The sequence below is a fragment of the Montipora foliosa genome, chromosome 1, assembly GCF_036669935.1.
Source record: "Montipora foliosa isolate CH-2021 chromosome 1, ASM3666993v2, whole genome shotgun sequence".
In the NCBI taxonomy this organism is placed as follows: Eukaryota; Metazoa; Cnidaria; class Anthozoa; order Scleractinia; family Acroporidae; genus Montipora; species Montipora foliosa.
In genome coordinates, this window is record NC_090869.1 from 45,680,172 (window position 1) to 45,695,171 (window position 15,000).

At 38.0% G+C, this 15,000-nt stretch overlaps 2 protein-coding genes across 4 annotated transcripts in view; both read right to left on the minus strand.

Moving 5' to 3' along the window:
- The window catches only part of LOC137999559 (FH1/FH2 domain-containing protein 3-like), a 63,357-nt gene extending 55,959 nt beyond the window's left edge, over positions 1 to 7,398 (minus strand). For all 3 annotated transcript variants that reach the window (XR_011122978.1, XM_068845368.1, XM_068845375.1), the window contains exons 1-5: positions 6,957 to 7,398; positions 6,738 to 6,838; positions 6,540 to 6,598; positions 2,939 to 3,006; positions 2,073 to 2,178 (exon numbers count right to left, since the gene is read on the minus strand). Coding sequence is in view for 2 of the 3 variants with exons in the window: in XM_068845368.1 (XP_068701469.1) it covers positions 2,073 to 2,178; positions 2,939 to 3,006; positions 6,540 to 6,598; positions 6,738 to 6,838; positions 6,957 to 7,247 (625 nt within the window). In the remaining variant the exon portion in view is untranslated. The remainder of the gene's footprint in view (positions 1 to 2,072; positions 2,179 to 2,938; positions 3,007 to 6,539; positions 6,599 to 6,737; positions 6,839 to 6,956) is intronic.
- Positions 7,399 to 11,235: 3,837 nt separating this feature from the next.
- Positions 11,236 to 15,000, minus strand: part of LOC137999584 (ribonuclease P protein subunit p29-like) — a 16,586-nt gene continuing 12,821 nt past the window's right edge. The window contains exon 7 of the mRNA XM_068845403.1: positions 11,236 to 11,679. Within this exon, the coding sequence (XP_068701504.1) occupies positions 11,543 to 11,679 (137 nt within the window). The 3' untranslated portion in view covers positions 11,236 to 11,542. The remainder of the gene's footprint in view (positions 11,680 to 15,000) is intronic.

Below are 15,000 nucleotides of genomic sequence, written 5' to 3' on the forward strand. Positions count from 1 at the left end.
TTAAAATTCAACAAAATCTGTAGGTCAGTTTTTCAGAAAAGTAAGTTTTTTTGAATTGTGTCTCTAATTATTTTTTTCACCTACAGAATTTTTTTAAATTTGAAAGACAAACGGTTTAAATTAATCTAAGCTAACATGCAAAAAATGAAAAAAATTCACCGTCTAGAAGCAGAGATATAAACGAGCAAAGTTGCAAAGTCAGGAAAAATTAGGGGGTTACAAGATCAGCATTTACGCATGCGTCACCCGTTCATTCGAGTCCGCGCGCGAGTGGAGCTACAGGTCAATACAAACGGATTTAAGTAACTATTAAACCGTTTAAGTAGAATTTTCGTAGTTTTCGTGAATAGGAGATGTCTATTTATATGCCATGTATATAGGAATTGGAGAAAGGTAAGCGAAATTAGCGGTATTTGTTTATTTCTGGTGAGCCATTTAAATCATGAGCTGACGCAAGCAGCTTACGAATTGCGTGTGTGGCTTACGCGCGCGCGCTCAGCTGAAAACCCTTTCGAGCCTCCTTAAGAGTTTTGTTTGTTTGTCATGAGAGAAATTATAAGTCAAGGACCAATTAAACCTTGCACACTTCACATCGTTTTTGAAGTTATTTTCAAAGATTGACTCCTGCTTCTGAGATGTTGTGTTTATCCTCCAAAGCCCTTTATCCTTGAACAACGAAACAGGTTAGTTTGAGGTTTACATGTTCGATTTTCTGAGAACTTTTTCGAAACTTGAGGACAAAATGCCCTCATATACAACAACTGCTGAACCAAAAAACTATTAAGCGCTCGAGGCCCTGATTTTTTTGTGTATCCACAGTTCCAGAAATTGAAGATTAAAAGATTAGTATTCCATGAACATTTAACACAGAAATTAAGAAATTGCGTTTTTTGCCATCTAAAATGGGGGGTCGACTTATACACGGGTAAATACGGTAGACCTGGCCCCAGGTGCTCAAACGATGGTGTCACGGAGTTTCCGCGAATCTGAACTGTAGGAACTGGAAACTAGCGAGAGGACTGGCTATAAGCCCGCAGCCTGGCTACTCAGGGACAAAAAGACTAAAAACGTGGCTTACGAACAATTTTGACTTTGAATGTTGGACAATTTGAAGTGGAAATTTAAATTTAAGGTTTAAACGTATTGTGACCACATCCTCGGCGACAGCCACCGGATAACCACTATCCAGCTGATAAACACTAGCAAAACCAATCCACCCTTTGAACAACTGGGGCCTGAATTTTCCATTCCTGAAAACATCAGAAAACCTCAATCTTTTGCTAGTGGGTGCAACTTTTCAGTGGATCTTTCAGTTTGTTAGTTTAAGGAACAGCTTCTCATCAAGGCTCATGTGACAGGTTACTCCTGAATCCATGATCCATTTGTTAGTTTAAGGAACAGCTTCTAATCAAGGTTCATGTGACAGTTTACTCCTGAATCCATGATCCAGTCATTCAAGCACCTTGCTTAACTGGCTGATATTACACAATTCACCATCAAAATGCAATCACAATACAAATCACTGTACATGCTGCCTGTCCTCACCAACTCAGCTGTATGCATCAACCCCCTAGACCAATTACCTTAATTATCAAAGTCAATCCCCATTTTGGAGGAGTTAAAAATGGCTTTTCCTCATCACTGCATTTTTTTTCACATGCTAAGGATTACATAGATGGACAAGTAGTCAAGAGGGCACTAGAGTGGAACCCACAGGGGCCCAAGCGAAAGAGAGGGAGACCCTGGCACACTTGGCAAAGAATGGCAAACATCTCAAGTGCAATGAGGCAAAGGGCACTACACAAAATAGGGTTATGTGGTGCGCTCTAGTTGAGGACCAGAACGAAGAGGAATAAGTAAGTAGTAAGTAACAATTACACAGACAGGCAACACAAGTTTCAACAAGCAAAACTATGCATTACTATTACAGTAGTTTTGTATCTCATTAAATTTTTCAATGCCATAGAGCTATCATCTAGTCTTGTATATGATCTTAGAATGTGAAACTATGTTAACATACTGGTAATTTATTATTCAACAAAGGGCAACACAATAATTATTATAATGTCTACCTCTTAGAATATAGTTCTGGTGATTTTGATCAGCATCTTGTCCAACAGATATCAGTGCACTTAAGCCATCAGAGTTGACAAATTCATGCACAAGGTCTTTATCATCCTGAATAATGAAAATAAGTCAACTTTTAATGTCTTTTTTGGGTTGGGGTACTTCAGCATGGAAGACCTTCTCATGACTGACAACAAGTAAACAAAAGCCCTTTGTGAAGACAGATATTAACTTCAGTAAGTTTAGCCAATTTACAAGTCTACTGCCTTGAAACATTTATATCTAGTTGTTCACACAGTCACAGCATTGTTTCCTCCATATCTTTTATTACATAAGTATAAACATAAATTTACAGTTACTGTACCAAAACAAACAACAAACAACATTCCTTCAAATTAACTTCTTAGAATTCCCTGCTAGTAGAGGTCTCTTTTCTTTTGCATTCGCTGAGCTGACAAGTATGGGAAAGAGACCTCTGCCATGGGTCGACATTCACTAAGTCTTTGATCCAACGAGCGTTCACAACTTTGTATGGCACTCATCAAACTGCATGTCCCATGATATGTTTGCTGACTGTGACTTGAGCCCACTGTGTCCCATGCATTCCTTTACAGTAATTCTGCTGTTGTTAAGTGAGCCCACACAGCACGGAGTTCTAATCATGTGAGGATTCGGTTCCTAGGTAACCACCATGCATGCTCAACACAGTGAATTTTGACCCATAGCAGAGGTCTCTCTTCTCGTACTCATCAGCCAAGCAAATGCAAAGGAAAAGAGACCTCTGCTGGTAGGGAATTCTTGGAAGTAAACTGTGGTTAAAGCAATTTTTTAAACAAAATTATACATCATTTGCTTGTACATGTACTTCTACCTGAAATATTTGTTTTAGGGAAAAAAGAGCTCTCCGAAGCTCCCTTCCTGATGCAGCCAGAAGTTTTGCTATAGGACAGAAAAGAGAATGCATAAACGTACAATCTTTAAAAAGACAAAACGTAAAAAGGAACTTTTCATTAACTAGTAATATAATTATTACATAGTTTGCTACTTTGAACCCTTAAGTGGCAAGATTGTTAGATTAAGAAGAAATAAAAATTGAACTTGCCCAAGTCTAAGAATACAATTGCCAATGTAATATTGATCTTAACTAGAATTTCTTGAACCTTGTTAGTGTTTCTTTGCATTTAATTGTTACAAATAAATCAGCATACACAGCTTAATTTCATATCAATGTGCTTTGTACACAATTACAGTTTTTCATATGAAGAGTATGCATGATTAACAAATCAAAAGTGGTTCAGCGTTGTGTGTACTCTTATCGACAATGATATTCATCATTACAAAATGTTGAGTGTTCCTCGCGAGTCCACAATATTTTGACCGCTGTGATGACGAATATGATTATCATTAAGAGCACAGACAACGCTGGACCACTTTCAATTTGTTTTTTACCACAATCTTCAATGCCAAAGAAATTGCTTATTTCAGAGTGTGACCAAAATCATGACACAAAGAAAGAGCAAGCCTTGTCTACAACTTTCTCACAACATGATTAGTTTATTTCCCAAAATGAGTGATCCTGATTGGCTATTACATTGCGTGACAAATTGAGGCCAACATGACTCTCATTGACAACAACAAAATATCCAATCAGATTGTGAGATTACACACAATTGTGGTAAAAACCTCTTTTAAAGTGCTTCTACTGTTTAGCAGTCACAATATATGCAATTCACTTGTTCAAGAAAGTAGTACACACTTTAACACTGTTTTTCATTTGCCTTGTGAGCAACCACATCAATTAACATTCAGTATTTGTTTCCTTAATTTTTTGCTAGTTGTAATTCCCTGATACCTTTTGTTTCATTATGTTAAAATAATGCAAAGGTCAAAGCTCTGCAAGTTTAACCAACAGTATAGCCAATTTGTTTTCAGATATTTTGGGGTTTTTACTAGTCTCATCAACAAAAGGACCTTACATGTACAACAATACCACAAACATTAAAAAGAACAAGCATGCAAAATATGGTAGTCTCACAGTTTGAAATACAATACAGCATTGACCTTTTATGAAAATTACTCACATTTCACCCAAATACTGCATCAGATAAATTAATTTTCAAGTGCTTATTTTGAAGAAATTGAATAGTCTCACAATTTTCCCAAAAACGTTTTCAAATGAACATTTTCATGAAAATTTTAACAATTATTATACTTAACTACCACAGCCCCAAAGCTACTTGACTGCAAAAACCTAGGTACATGTACTCCTCCATTTGAGTTGAAATAAAGTTCATATACATTGTACCAGTATATAATAATGTGTGAGCATGTGTTTACCATTGTTTTTACATGTTCCAATGTTTGTATTTCTGCAATAAATGCAACAAAAGTGGAACCACACATGACTTCAAGTGGGGGACTCTCATGCCAAGGCTTTGATTGAATAGACGAGGTGTTAAATGCAATGTCTAAGTTTTAGTTGGGTTTGATTTCTTCACTGACAAAAATCAATTTTCTTTGCATACATGTACAATGTACTGTTGTTGATTGTTGTTATTTGTCAACTTCTTTCAAACATAAAGCATTATTTTCTGACCATGACAAATACTCTCTAAATTTAGCAGGAACTTTCCACATGATAAATAATTATTTTAAAAACTACTCTTAGGAATGCAGATAACCAAAACAGCAGTTTTCCACAACTGCATAGGATGTAGGATCAAGCACAAAACAATAATTTCTTGCAATAAAACATTTCTAAACACCATTTTTATAAAGCGTAACCCAAACAAGGATTCAAAGAGGAACTGACAAAGGCAAAAGTGTGGTACACAGCAAGGATAACAAGATCAAAATACCGGTAATAATCACCATGGGCATAGAAATAGGGTGTCAGGAAACCTTGGGCCCCGATCTGAGAGATAAGTTCATTAGTTAGATGAATGACTATTTGAGAAGTTTCGAATTCATTACAAGATTTCTCAATTTCCACGTGAAACATCAGAATACATGTCTTATGCTAACTCATGCTCAAAAATTTTGGAAATAATATTTTAATGTTTCAATACTTGCAGAATCTTGGAAAAGGAGGACAGTAGAGGAAAGAAGAGAAGACTCAAGTAATATTTCAAAAATCCTGCTCAAAACATGCAAAAAAAATAAAGGGAAAACAGAAACATTGAAAAATTACATTGAATGCTATTCTTCACTACTAGTTAAAGTTTTGACACCAACTGGGGCTCAATCAATAAACTACTCAAGGATAATAATAATTATTATTATAAGCGATACAGTAAAACTGTTACAAAATTTTACGCCAACAAAGACATACAATAAAATAACATTAAGCTCGATATAGCATCTGAAGTGACATATATAAAATCGGAGAAGGAAAAGTGTAAAATCGACAAAAAACAAAAAAGAACGCTTTGTCTCGTTTGTTCAAGCCTATTAAAAATGAAAATTTCGTAGAAAACCCTTGAAGTCTGATCCAACATCTTTAACGTTCGCCGGAAACGGATATGCAAAGAGCAAAATAACAACATAGGAGTGTTCTGTTGAAAATCGCATTGCGAATAACTTTGTCATGACATCAAACGCTCACTTAACAAAATTAAGTCAATTGCAAATCCATTAAAAATTTACATCACCATGACCTTGAAAAAAAAACGCCGGTGTATGACCGATTTCTTGCTGTTTATTCACACTGCGTTGACAAAATCTTGTGTCGATGCTTAATAGTATCAGGAGTCCTGTCACGAAAAACTACATCTCACGCACAGGAGCCGCAAGAATTACAAAAAGTAAATATTCCCGAGTAAGATGATCACTGTTCCAAGCGTTGATTACAAAATTATTTTTTTATGCAAATTTTGCATTAAAACAAGAAACCCGCAAGTTGAAAAACACTTCCCTGTGATTGCTAGCGCGATCGATTTAATCACGTAAATAGGATAGTTCTGAGTTTTTTGGTTAGTATTGTCAGAAATGTAAAAGAAAAAAACGGAAATCGCAAAATTCAAACTAGCTGTCTGTTGACTTATTGACCCAAATAAGCTGGCAAACAGTGACATAACCTAACTACTTGAAATGCCAACATGCTGTACAAACGGTAAGCAACCCTCAGCGAAGTAACACAGCGTCTTGTAAAGAAGGTGCAATGTTCTCTAATATTAGTCAAAACAACAAAATCTACAGGTTTTATCGAAGTACTAAGGATCTCCAAAACAGACCTTTACCATGCCGAAATATCTGGCTTTCAGAACAGTTGGCAAGGCTTTTGTATGTAAGACTTATTCCGAACGGATTAGACAGCTTTGCCTCAGATACTGTTCAATTATAAAAAAAGTTTCTTTCTCCCATCAGAAACCCTAGTGACTGATAAACTACATTCTTTATTAGTTAATGCTTGCCTCAACCGGTTAATGGCACATAAATAACCTGACAAAAATTACAAACAGAAAGTTTTTTACCTATACAGTTGTGGACTCGCACAGAGAGGGCCGTCCGCAGAATTATTGTGTTTTTGCGGCTGAAAGAAAAACACGAATCGAGTCAGCAGTAAAATCCAACAAGACTTTTTTTATGAAAAAGGGAAAGACATCACCTTTGGTGGCAATTACGTTTCATAAACAAATAAGCTTACAGTCAGATTAAAAATCATCTCAAACCTATCTAAAAATCCCTCTAACATATCAGCTTGCTCTTCAAGTGAACTCTCCAGATCCAAATAACAACCATTGTGTGACAGCTGTAAGGCTACATCGTCGATCTACACCAAAGACACATCAAAATTGTCAGAAAGAAATTAAATGCGAATAAATCACAACACTGCAAAATAATTGAGAGTTCAGGTGGAAAACGGTATAAACAAGCGATTGCGGTCGTACATTGTGCGGCGCAGATAACAATCGGTGAAGACCGGCAATTTGCTGAAAAAGAGGAATGTTCAAGTGGAATGTGTACGTCGGAGGCCGTGTTGGTTCAGGAAAATTCGTACTCGCAAAAGGATCTGTATCATCTAAATACTGAACTTTACAAGTTAACGCCATTTTGACGGAAGATTCGGATGAGATGGACGCATGCGTGCTTTCTGAATCTCTTGATGACCCTTGCGGGGGTGTCTTGTCACGTGACCATAAATCTCGTCGGTTTGACGAACAACGAGAATGGTTGTTCATCTTGCGTCTGCTTCCCAGGATACCATCTTCCACTGCCTCTAAACGCCATCCCCCTCACAGGAAGCCATTTTTACGAAAGTGCAACGGCTGTTTTCCCAATCAGATTTCCCCACCATCGTTGTGACTAAGGTTTCTTCAAATGTGACTGATCGACTTCCATGGACTGTTTACCTGACACCATACAAGAACGCTGACCAATTTGTTTTGATTGGTGCATTTTGTGTCGTTCATTATTACTGGTTAAGAGAAAACATGAAAACAAGCCTGATATGACGTCACCAGTCCTTTCCGTTTGGTCTCGTATCCTCTGCCTAAAATACCCCTTCACTGACAAATTTAAGCATGCATAAACCAATCAAAACTCAAGATCCAACATTCAAGCAATTTTAATACCTGTGGAGGTGTAAACTATAAGCTATATCCATTCCAGAAGAATTTCCAATTTGCCAAAGCAAAAAACAACATTTACTGACAAACACAATGGATATAAATCATGCAAGGAACGTAAGGAATGTTAGACATTGAGTCAGGAATACGACCCAAAAAATCGGGAGACACAACAAAGTAACTTTGCAACCATCAGCCAAACATTTAAAATATTCCGGGACCTGATTTCAACTTCTTACTTGCTAAACCGGACGTAAATCCAAATGATTGAGAAAGAAAAAGATTCTAAAAAGGTTCACCAAGAAAATCAGTGACGTCCTCATTCAGGTCACCTTCTGAATGTTGTTTGCACAAAAATATTCAAAGGAAATCGCCTTCCCCAACCTAAGAGCGACAAAAAGCAGAAAGAGGGCTCGAAAATTTGTGACAGTCAGTGCAACGGAAAGAGAAGGTCATATTGAAGAAAATCGACAAGGAAATCTAAGCAAACTGGATTTAAACTACACATTAATACAAATTTATTTCATTTAAATGACCGAAAAAACATTATTTATCAATTTGCGACCTGTAAATTTGACCCCATCTTTTTAAACTATATCTTTTTATAGCACACTTCCTCTAATTATAGAATAGTAGCGTACAGCTGGAAATTATCCGCTCTTTGCGAAAGAAGGGATCTTAATTACGCTTTTTCCACCGGATTCCTTATTTCAAGTAGCTCTTAAAACTGGGTGCCTTTAATAACAGAACGTACCTAAATCGTAATTAAAACTGCAAAAATTGTCAGCTGAGGATTGAAAAGAGCTTTTCTCATACGTAACTAATTTGTGTAAGATAAAGTACGCTGTAGAACCTTGATATCATTAAAAACTCGTCAATCAAATCAGATTTGTACACGAAACAGCTAAGAAACCGGGAATTAGATAAAACTGTTCGTAAAATTAGATCAGAATATGATTGCAATTTATCTCAGAAGAATCGAGAACACTGTTCATGGGTTGAAATAATTTGGTGCAGCTAGCCGGGATTCCAGTGGTGCTTCGACTTGTAAGTATGCATTTCATTCTCAAGTGATAACTATTCATTAGCCTAATTTGCATTATTATCCTTTTATCTCGTTCCATCGTCTGGGAATTATTAGCTAACTGGGCATGAAAAATATGCGAGTACTATGTACATGTTGTGATCTTGGGGAAAACCGTTCCCAAAAACCTTGATATGAGCGGCCGTCAGTGGGGCTTTTATCCGTGTGTGACAGTCAGTGAAGCTCGACTCTAAAACGACGTCAGGGGTTTAATGTTTGGGAAGGGTTGTCTTCTTTTTGACGTCATCCACAAAGTTATTACGCAAACGCTAGGATCACTTCTCCTTTTCGATGTTTTTTCAGTGTTCATTTCAGACCTTTTCCCTTTTGATCGCAGACACAAGATCCAAGGTTGTGCATGATGATGAAAATGGTAGCAGGAGATCCACACAAATTCTCAGGCTTTATTTAATAATAAATAATAATAAATAACATTTATATAGCGCTAAAACTATAAAATATTCTAAAGCGCTTTACATAATAAAAATCCTATTCTGACTAAAAAAGAAGAGAGAAAATGAAACAGAAAACGACATAGAAAATTACTGATAATAAGCAAGTTTAAAAAAGTGAGTTTTCAGGTTCCTCTTGAAAATATCATTTGGGTTATTTTTCAGTGACCGATCTCCTGCTGCCATTTTTGTCATCAGATCCTCAGATCTTGGGTCTGCGATCAAAAGCACATTAGAAGAAAAATCGAAGTTCTGGAGGTTTCTGTTTCAATCTCTCTCACATTTGAAACATTAAAATAGATGGTTTGCAACCAATCTCCAGAGATACAGATAGCAATGATAATACATTTTGCAATAAAAATTGTGTTATTCGGCTACACTTAGCAACAGATTGCCATGTTCATTTAGGATCACAAAAGGCGCGTTTACACGACAGAGGAAAAATGGCACGGGTCCGATAAAAAGTGGAACGGTTCCACTCATTTTTGTAAAGAAATAGCAAACTTTTATCCGTTCCGCTACGGGACCATAGGCGCCTATGGTCGCGTAGCGGAACGGATAAAAGTTCACTGTTTCTTTACAAAAATGATTGGAACCGTTCCACTTTTTATCGGACCCGTGCCATTTTTCCTCTGTCGTGTAAACGCGCCTAAAGCCTATTCAGTTACCGTTTCATCCCATTCCTACTCCGATCGTCCAGCGTCATAATATTGTGCTAATGAAAACAAGCCTAGGCTCAAATGCCACTAGATTTCTTGCAGAAACCCATAAGGGTTGAAACGTGTAACGCGCGTTCACAGCTTCCGAATATTCAGTGCGAACTGATTGGTTGAATGTTTCAGTGCTAAGTACCATATTTGGAAACCCCTCGCTGTTGTTGTTCCAAATATGGTACTTAGCAAATCGAATATTCGGAAGCTTGTTTCTCAGCACACAAGGGGCCGTTACACGTTTCAACCCTTATGAGTTTCTGATTTCTTGTTAATCCGTATCCTGTCCATCCCATCCCCTACGTGATTTCTAGTCATTTTTTTTACCACACCGGGCACGTTCGCGGGGGAGAGTGGTCCACGATAAAGGTTCTGTCAACCAAAAATGTTCTCCGGTTATCCAAGTCAGATTGCCGGGGACGAGAGAGGAGAGCTCTTCTGCCACAAAAAGATGTAAACGCTTTAAACAACAGGGGTCAGTTGTACACCGTGCGCCTAAGGAGTGCAGCAATACAGCAAAACACTTCAGTTCTCCTCAGTTATTTTTAGACCACGTGTGTTGGCCAAAAGTGCTATCAATGTGCCAATCAAAGCCTTACGGATACTGCTGGAAACAAGGAAACTCAGTAACCACATCCTCAGGGGCCCGGCCGCAGTTGGTGGGGGCGCAGGGATAGCGTACACGTTCGAAATATAATGGCGACCAAGAAATGTATAGAACTTTCTCTCCCTCCATTTTAATTCACCCGTTTTATACTTTTCACAAAACTGTTTTGGCTCTCCGAGGATGCAGTAACCAAGGTAAAGATTACTCACTTTGATTACTCGAGAATGAGAAAAATGGCGGACAATCAGACACAAAAGTGCCACTGACGTTAACGTTCCGCACAGCTTAAACAATCGCATGATCTTTAAAATTAAAAGACGCTTCTCCGTTGTTAATGATTAAAACACGGGAACTTGCAGATAGTAAGCTAATTACGTGAGGCGCGATTAAATAGATTCCACCCGAGTGTTGATGACTCCAGTCAGCGTAAATAAAATACTGGCGGAAGTTTGTGGAAAGCCGCTGCGTCGACGTCAATGTGGAGTTGTTATCACGCGAAGTTTTCCGATAAACTCACTTCAAAGTAAAAGTTTCGTGAACAGCCCTGATTTTTCCAGGCAAGCAAACAAATGCAGCCATTTGTAAGTCAAGGCACTTCCCTAAATGGCTAGCAAAATCAAGGACGATCGCGTGCCGGAAAATACTTGTATTTCAGTCACATATCATCGACACCGATTGTACTTTGCATGGTACAGGGTCCTCTCAAATGACATTTGTTGGCTCCCCCATTGGACTAAAAGATCACAAATTATATTTCTTTGTTTTTATTAATTTTCTGTGGGCTGTCTAAAGCCAATGGATCCCTATTTTCTCAATAAAAATGAAGGGACACTATAAAATAAGTGACACGAACTTTCAAAGAGGAAAGTAATGCCACGTTTGAGCCTGACCAAAAAGGCAACATGAATTGTCAATACTGAGCTTACGGCCACAGATGGAAGTTTTCTCTAATCATTCACTTGATAATTTAGAAACAGGAAATATCAAGGCCCGAGCCTCATAAAGCAAAGTGACTTCGGCGACGAACTACACGTAACCATCTGCATTGTCACCGGTTACAAGTCTATGGTTGGTTTTCGTTTGAATTTGCGCGTAGATCTTTCACTTGAACGGTATCTAAAATGATTTCCATGAATCGTAAACACGAAGCTCTCCAGCTCAAAGGTGAACACACTGTTGGACTTAGGAATCACTGCAAAAAAAACGAAACAAACAAAATGGTATAAGCACTTTAAAACGCGCACTGAATGAGAGAGAAAGGTGTTTCAAGGAGTGAACCAAAATTACATCGCTAATAAGCCACAACCAAGAGACACGCAGGAGTAGACCTGCAAGCGTAAACCTTGAGACACGATTCTTTTACGTCAAACCTAACTAAAGTGAGAAAATAAATGCAAGTCAGGGTAAAACGTTAAATAAAATGACCGAGCTCTTGGAGGGGACTGGAAACTAGACATTTTAAGGGCCTTTTTCTCCAAACCTAGCCGCACGACCAGAGTCAAAATTTTGGGAATTTGTAAACAATATGAAGACCAAATCGTCAACATTTTTTTCAAAAAGATCTAAAGGACAGTTTTTCAGTTATTCTCAAAATAGACGAAAATAGACGTTTTTGCCATTTGCGAAAAACCTGTCAACAGCTTTAACTATTTATTTCTATACATGATTATTTTATCTCGCTAAGGAAATCCTGAAATTTTAAGGTGGGATCGTACGGCTAGTTTTTTAAATGTCTAGTTTCTAGCCCCCTCATCCAGAAGCTCGTTTACTATATTCAGCATTTTCCCCTAATTTGCATTTATTTGTTACTTAGGTAAAATTACATTTTACATCAATTGCAGTAATAAACTCTTCAAAGTGACATCGTAATTTCACAGATTTCAAAAATCTTGATCTTTTTCTTTGAAAAACTGTAGTAAGCCACTTTAAATGCTATGAATCTCTAAACAAGACTCAAGAAATCTAATTTCTGATTTTAAAAAAGCTATGACTCTGGTTTCTCTAATATATAACGGCAGCCTAAACTAATAGGATTAACACATTGCTAACCAAAGTAATAGGATTAGTACATCGCCAAGACTCACAACATAACATTTTGCTGTTGTGGTTGGGCGTTGAATAACGCGAACTTGACAAAATTTCAGTATGTCTCGCCGTGTATTTAGTTATTGCATACGTCACTATGGCCGATTTATCTTCCAATCTCGAATTCCTTTTGAGGAAATAGTTCATTTATGGTTCATTTGTTGGAATCAAATTAGTTGAACGGTCAGAGAGGCGAAGGTCGCTAGGGAAACGCTCATATTACCCAGGAAATTCCCGGCTCCTGAAAGCACCTTCCATAAATCACTGAGCTACATACATGGGAAGCGGCATTACACAACATGATGACTAATGAAATAAATGAGACGACAGTCTTCAATTAACTTGAGAGCCGAGAATGATCAGTGCACAGAATAACTCATGCTTCCTATTAGCGTGAAAGAGCATATGAAAGAGTGAATAAAAATTTTAAAGGAACATTGGATTTGAGGCCGGAAGAAAAATCCAAGTACATGTTCTTGAAGGGTGCCCCCACTCAGTCCTACCAACCAATAACTTTAACGCACCGGAAATAAATTTTACAAATTTTACAATTTGAAAAATCTGCAAAGAAAGAGTTTGTTCCCGAAACAAATGAACTTGACTAATTGTGACGTTTTACTGCACCCTATTTTTATTGTACAAAAGGGCTTTGTCAGATTTGATTGAAAACATTCTTTTCTGGTATTGTGGAGGTGCCATTTAAACCTCTCTATTTAAGCTTGGCCAATGTCTCCCACAACTGTTTGCAGGGTTTTTGAAAATGATGCCACGTGCCCAACAAACTGTAAGAGGCATGGCAGCCCCTTTTAATCACAATTAGGGAGTTTAAGAAACGACAACGGCTAGAGCAACGAAGACGCCACAAAACGAAAACGTCATTGGTTAACATTAAAAGACATTCTTATATGCGCATTTTAAAACTGATCTCAATGCGCTTACAAGCATTTGGAAATTAATTAAGGTAAAAACCACTATTTTATAGCAAAAGGGTAACAGAAAAAAAATATATGGTCATATATATATATTAAAAACTAATATGAGCAGTTATAGGTTTTCTTAAACAGGCGTGTTCAAAGTCAAAGAAGATTTAAAAGCTGTGACTGAGTTCGCAGATGTTTTCAGGTAGTAAGTTCCAGAGTTTCGCGGCAACATAGGAAAAAGAACGGTGGCCATAGGTTACGGTATTCATTATTGGAGAACGTAGAAGGAAGTCACTAGAGGATCGACGCAATCGAGTTGGTTGACGTTTGGTTATCAGATCTGATAAGTAATTTGGAGACACGCCCTGGATAATCTTGTAGACAGCGAGAATAATTCTGAATTGAAAACAGGCATCAGTGGGCAGCCAGTGTAGTTGTTTCAAGTGGGTTTAATATGGTCGTGTCACTTTCTTCCCATAATCATCCGTGCAGCGGTATTTTGGATTCGCTGCAGTTTTTTCTATCTAATATACAGATTTAGCCAAGCTTAAAAGCGGAGCTCCCGTGTTATTTATTCTTACAATAAGTTAACCTGGCTTGAGCCTGCGATGCAATCGAAAACCAGCACCTGGTCAGTGGTCAACTTAAAAAACAGCTGACCACGATGAGCTAGAGGGTGTTTCCGCCAAAAACGTGGGTTACACCAGAGTTTCACCTTGGCATACATGGGGGGATGGACCAACGGTGACCACAACCAAACTTTCTGGCACAGATGGGTTACCATTTTTCTTACCCACGGAGCTCCGCTAATATTTCGGGGCACCGTGGAGACGACTCTTGCAATGGGCTAGACATTACCAACGCATGGATGAGCTGCCTCAACCAACCTTGTGAAAGGTACGTCCGTCTACGACCATGCAATGCATCTAATCAACGAAGTGGCTTTGTTGCAGTTGTCATTAATGTGCCTAGAGAACTTCAGATTCTTATCGAAGATCACTCCCACTCCCGGCAAACGAAAAATTCGTGGGAAGACTGTGTTTTATACTGAAACGGCACGTGAGATGTGCAATTTCAGTTTTCCCAGCATTACACATCAGCATGTTTTTAGTGATCCATACCATAACTTCTTCGGTGCAGGTTCTGAGAAATTCAAAGGAAGTGGCAAGATCATAATTGGAGTTGATAGCAACATGATACAGTTGGGTATCACTGATCTGCGTAGAACGTGAAATTTAAGTTATATATTTCGAGATATGCCTTCACGCACGGCACGTGTTGTACCAGGTTAGCCGAGTCGAGGAAATCTTTAAACTTACTTGTGTCTGCATAAGTGTCAGCGTCTAAATGGAAGTTTTAGTCTCCACCAATTATTAAGGACTCAGTCTCAGTTCCTGGGGCGAGCCAGGTTTCTGTGATGGCGAAAATATTCAATTATGTCGCATACCAATGCCGATTTCTTTGAAAATGATTGATAATTCCAGACCGCGAATCGTACTTTCGGAGAA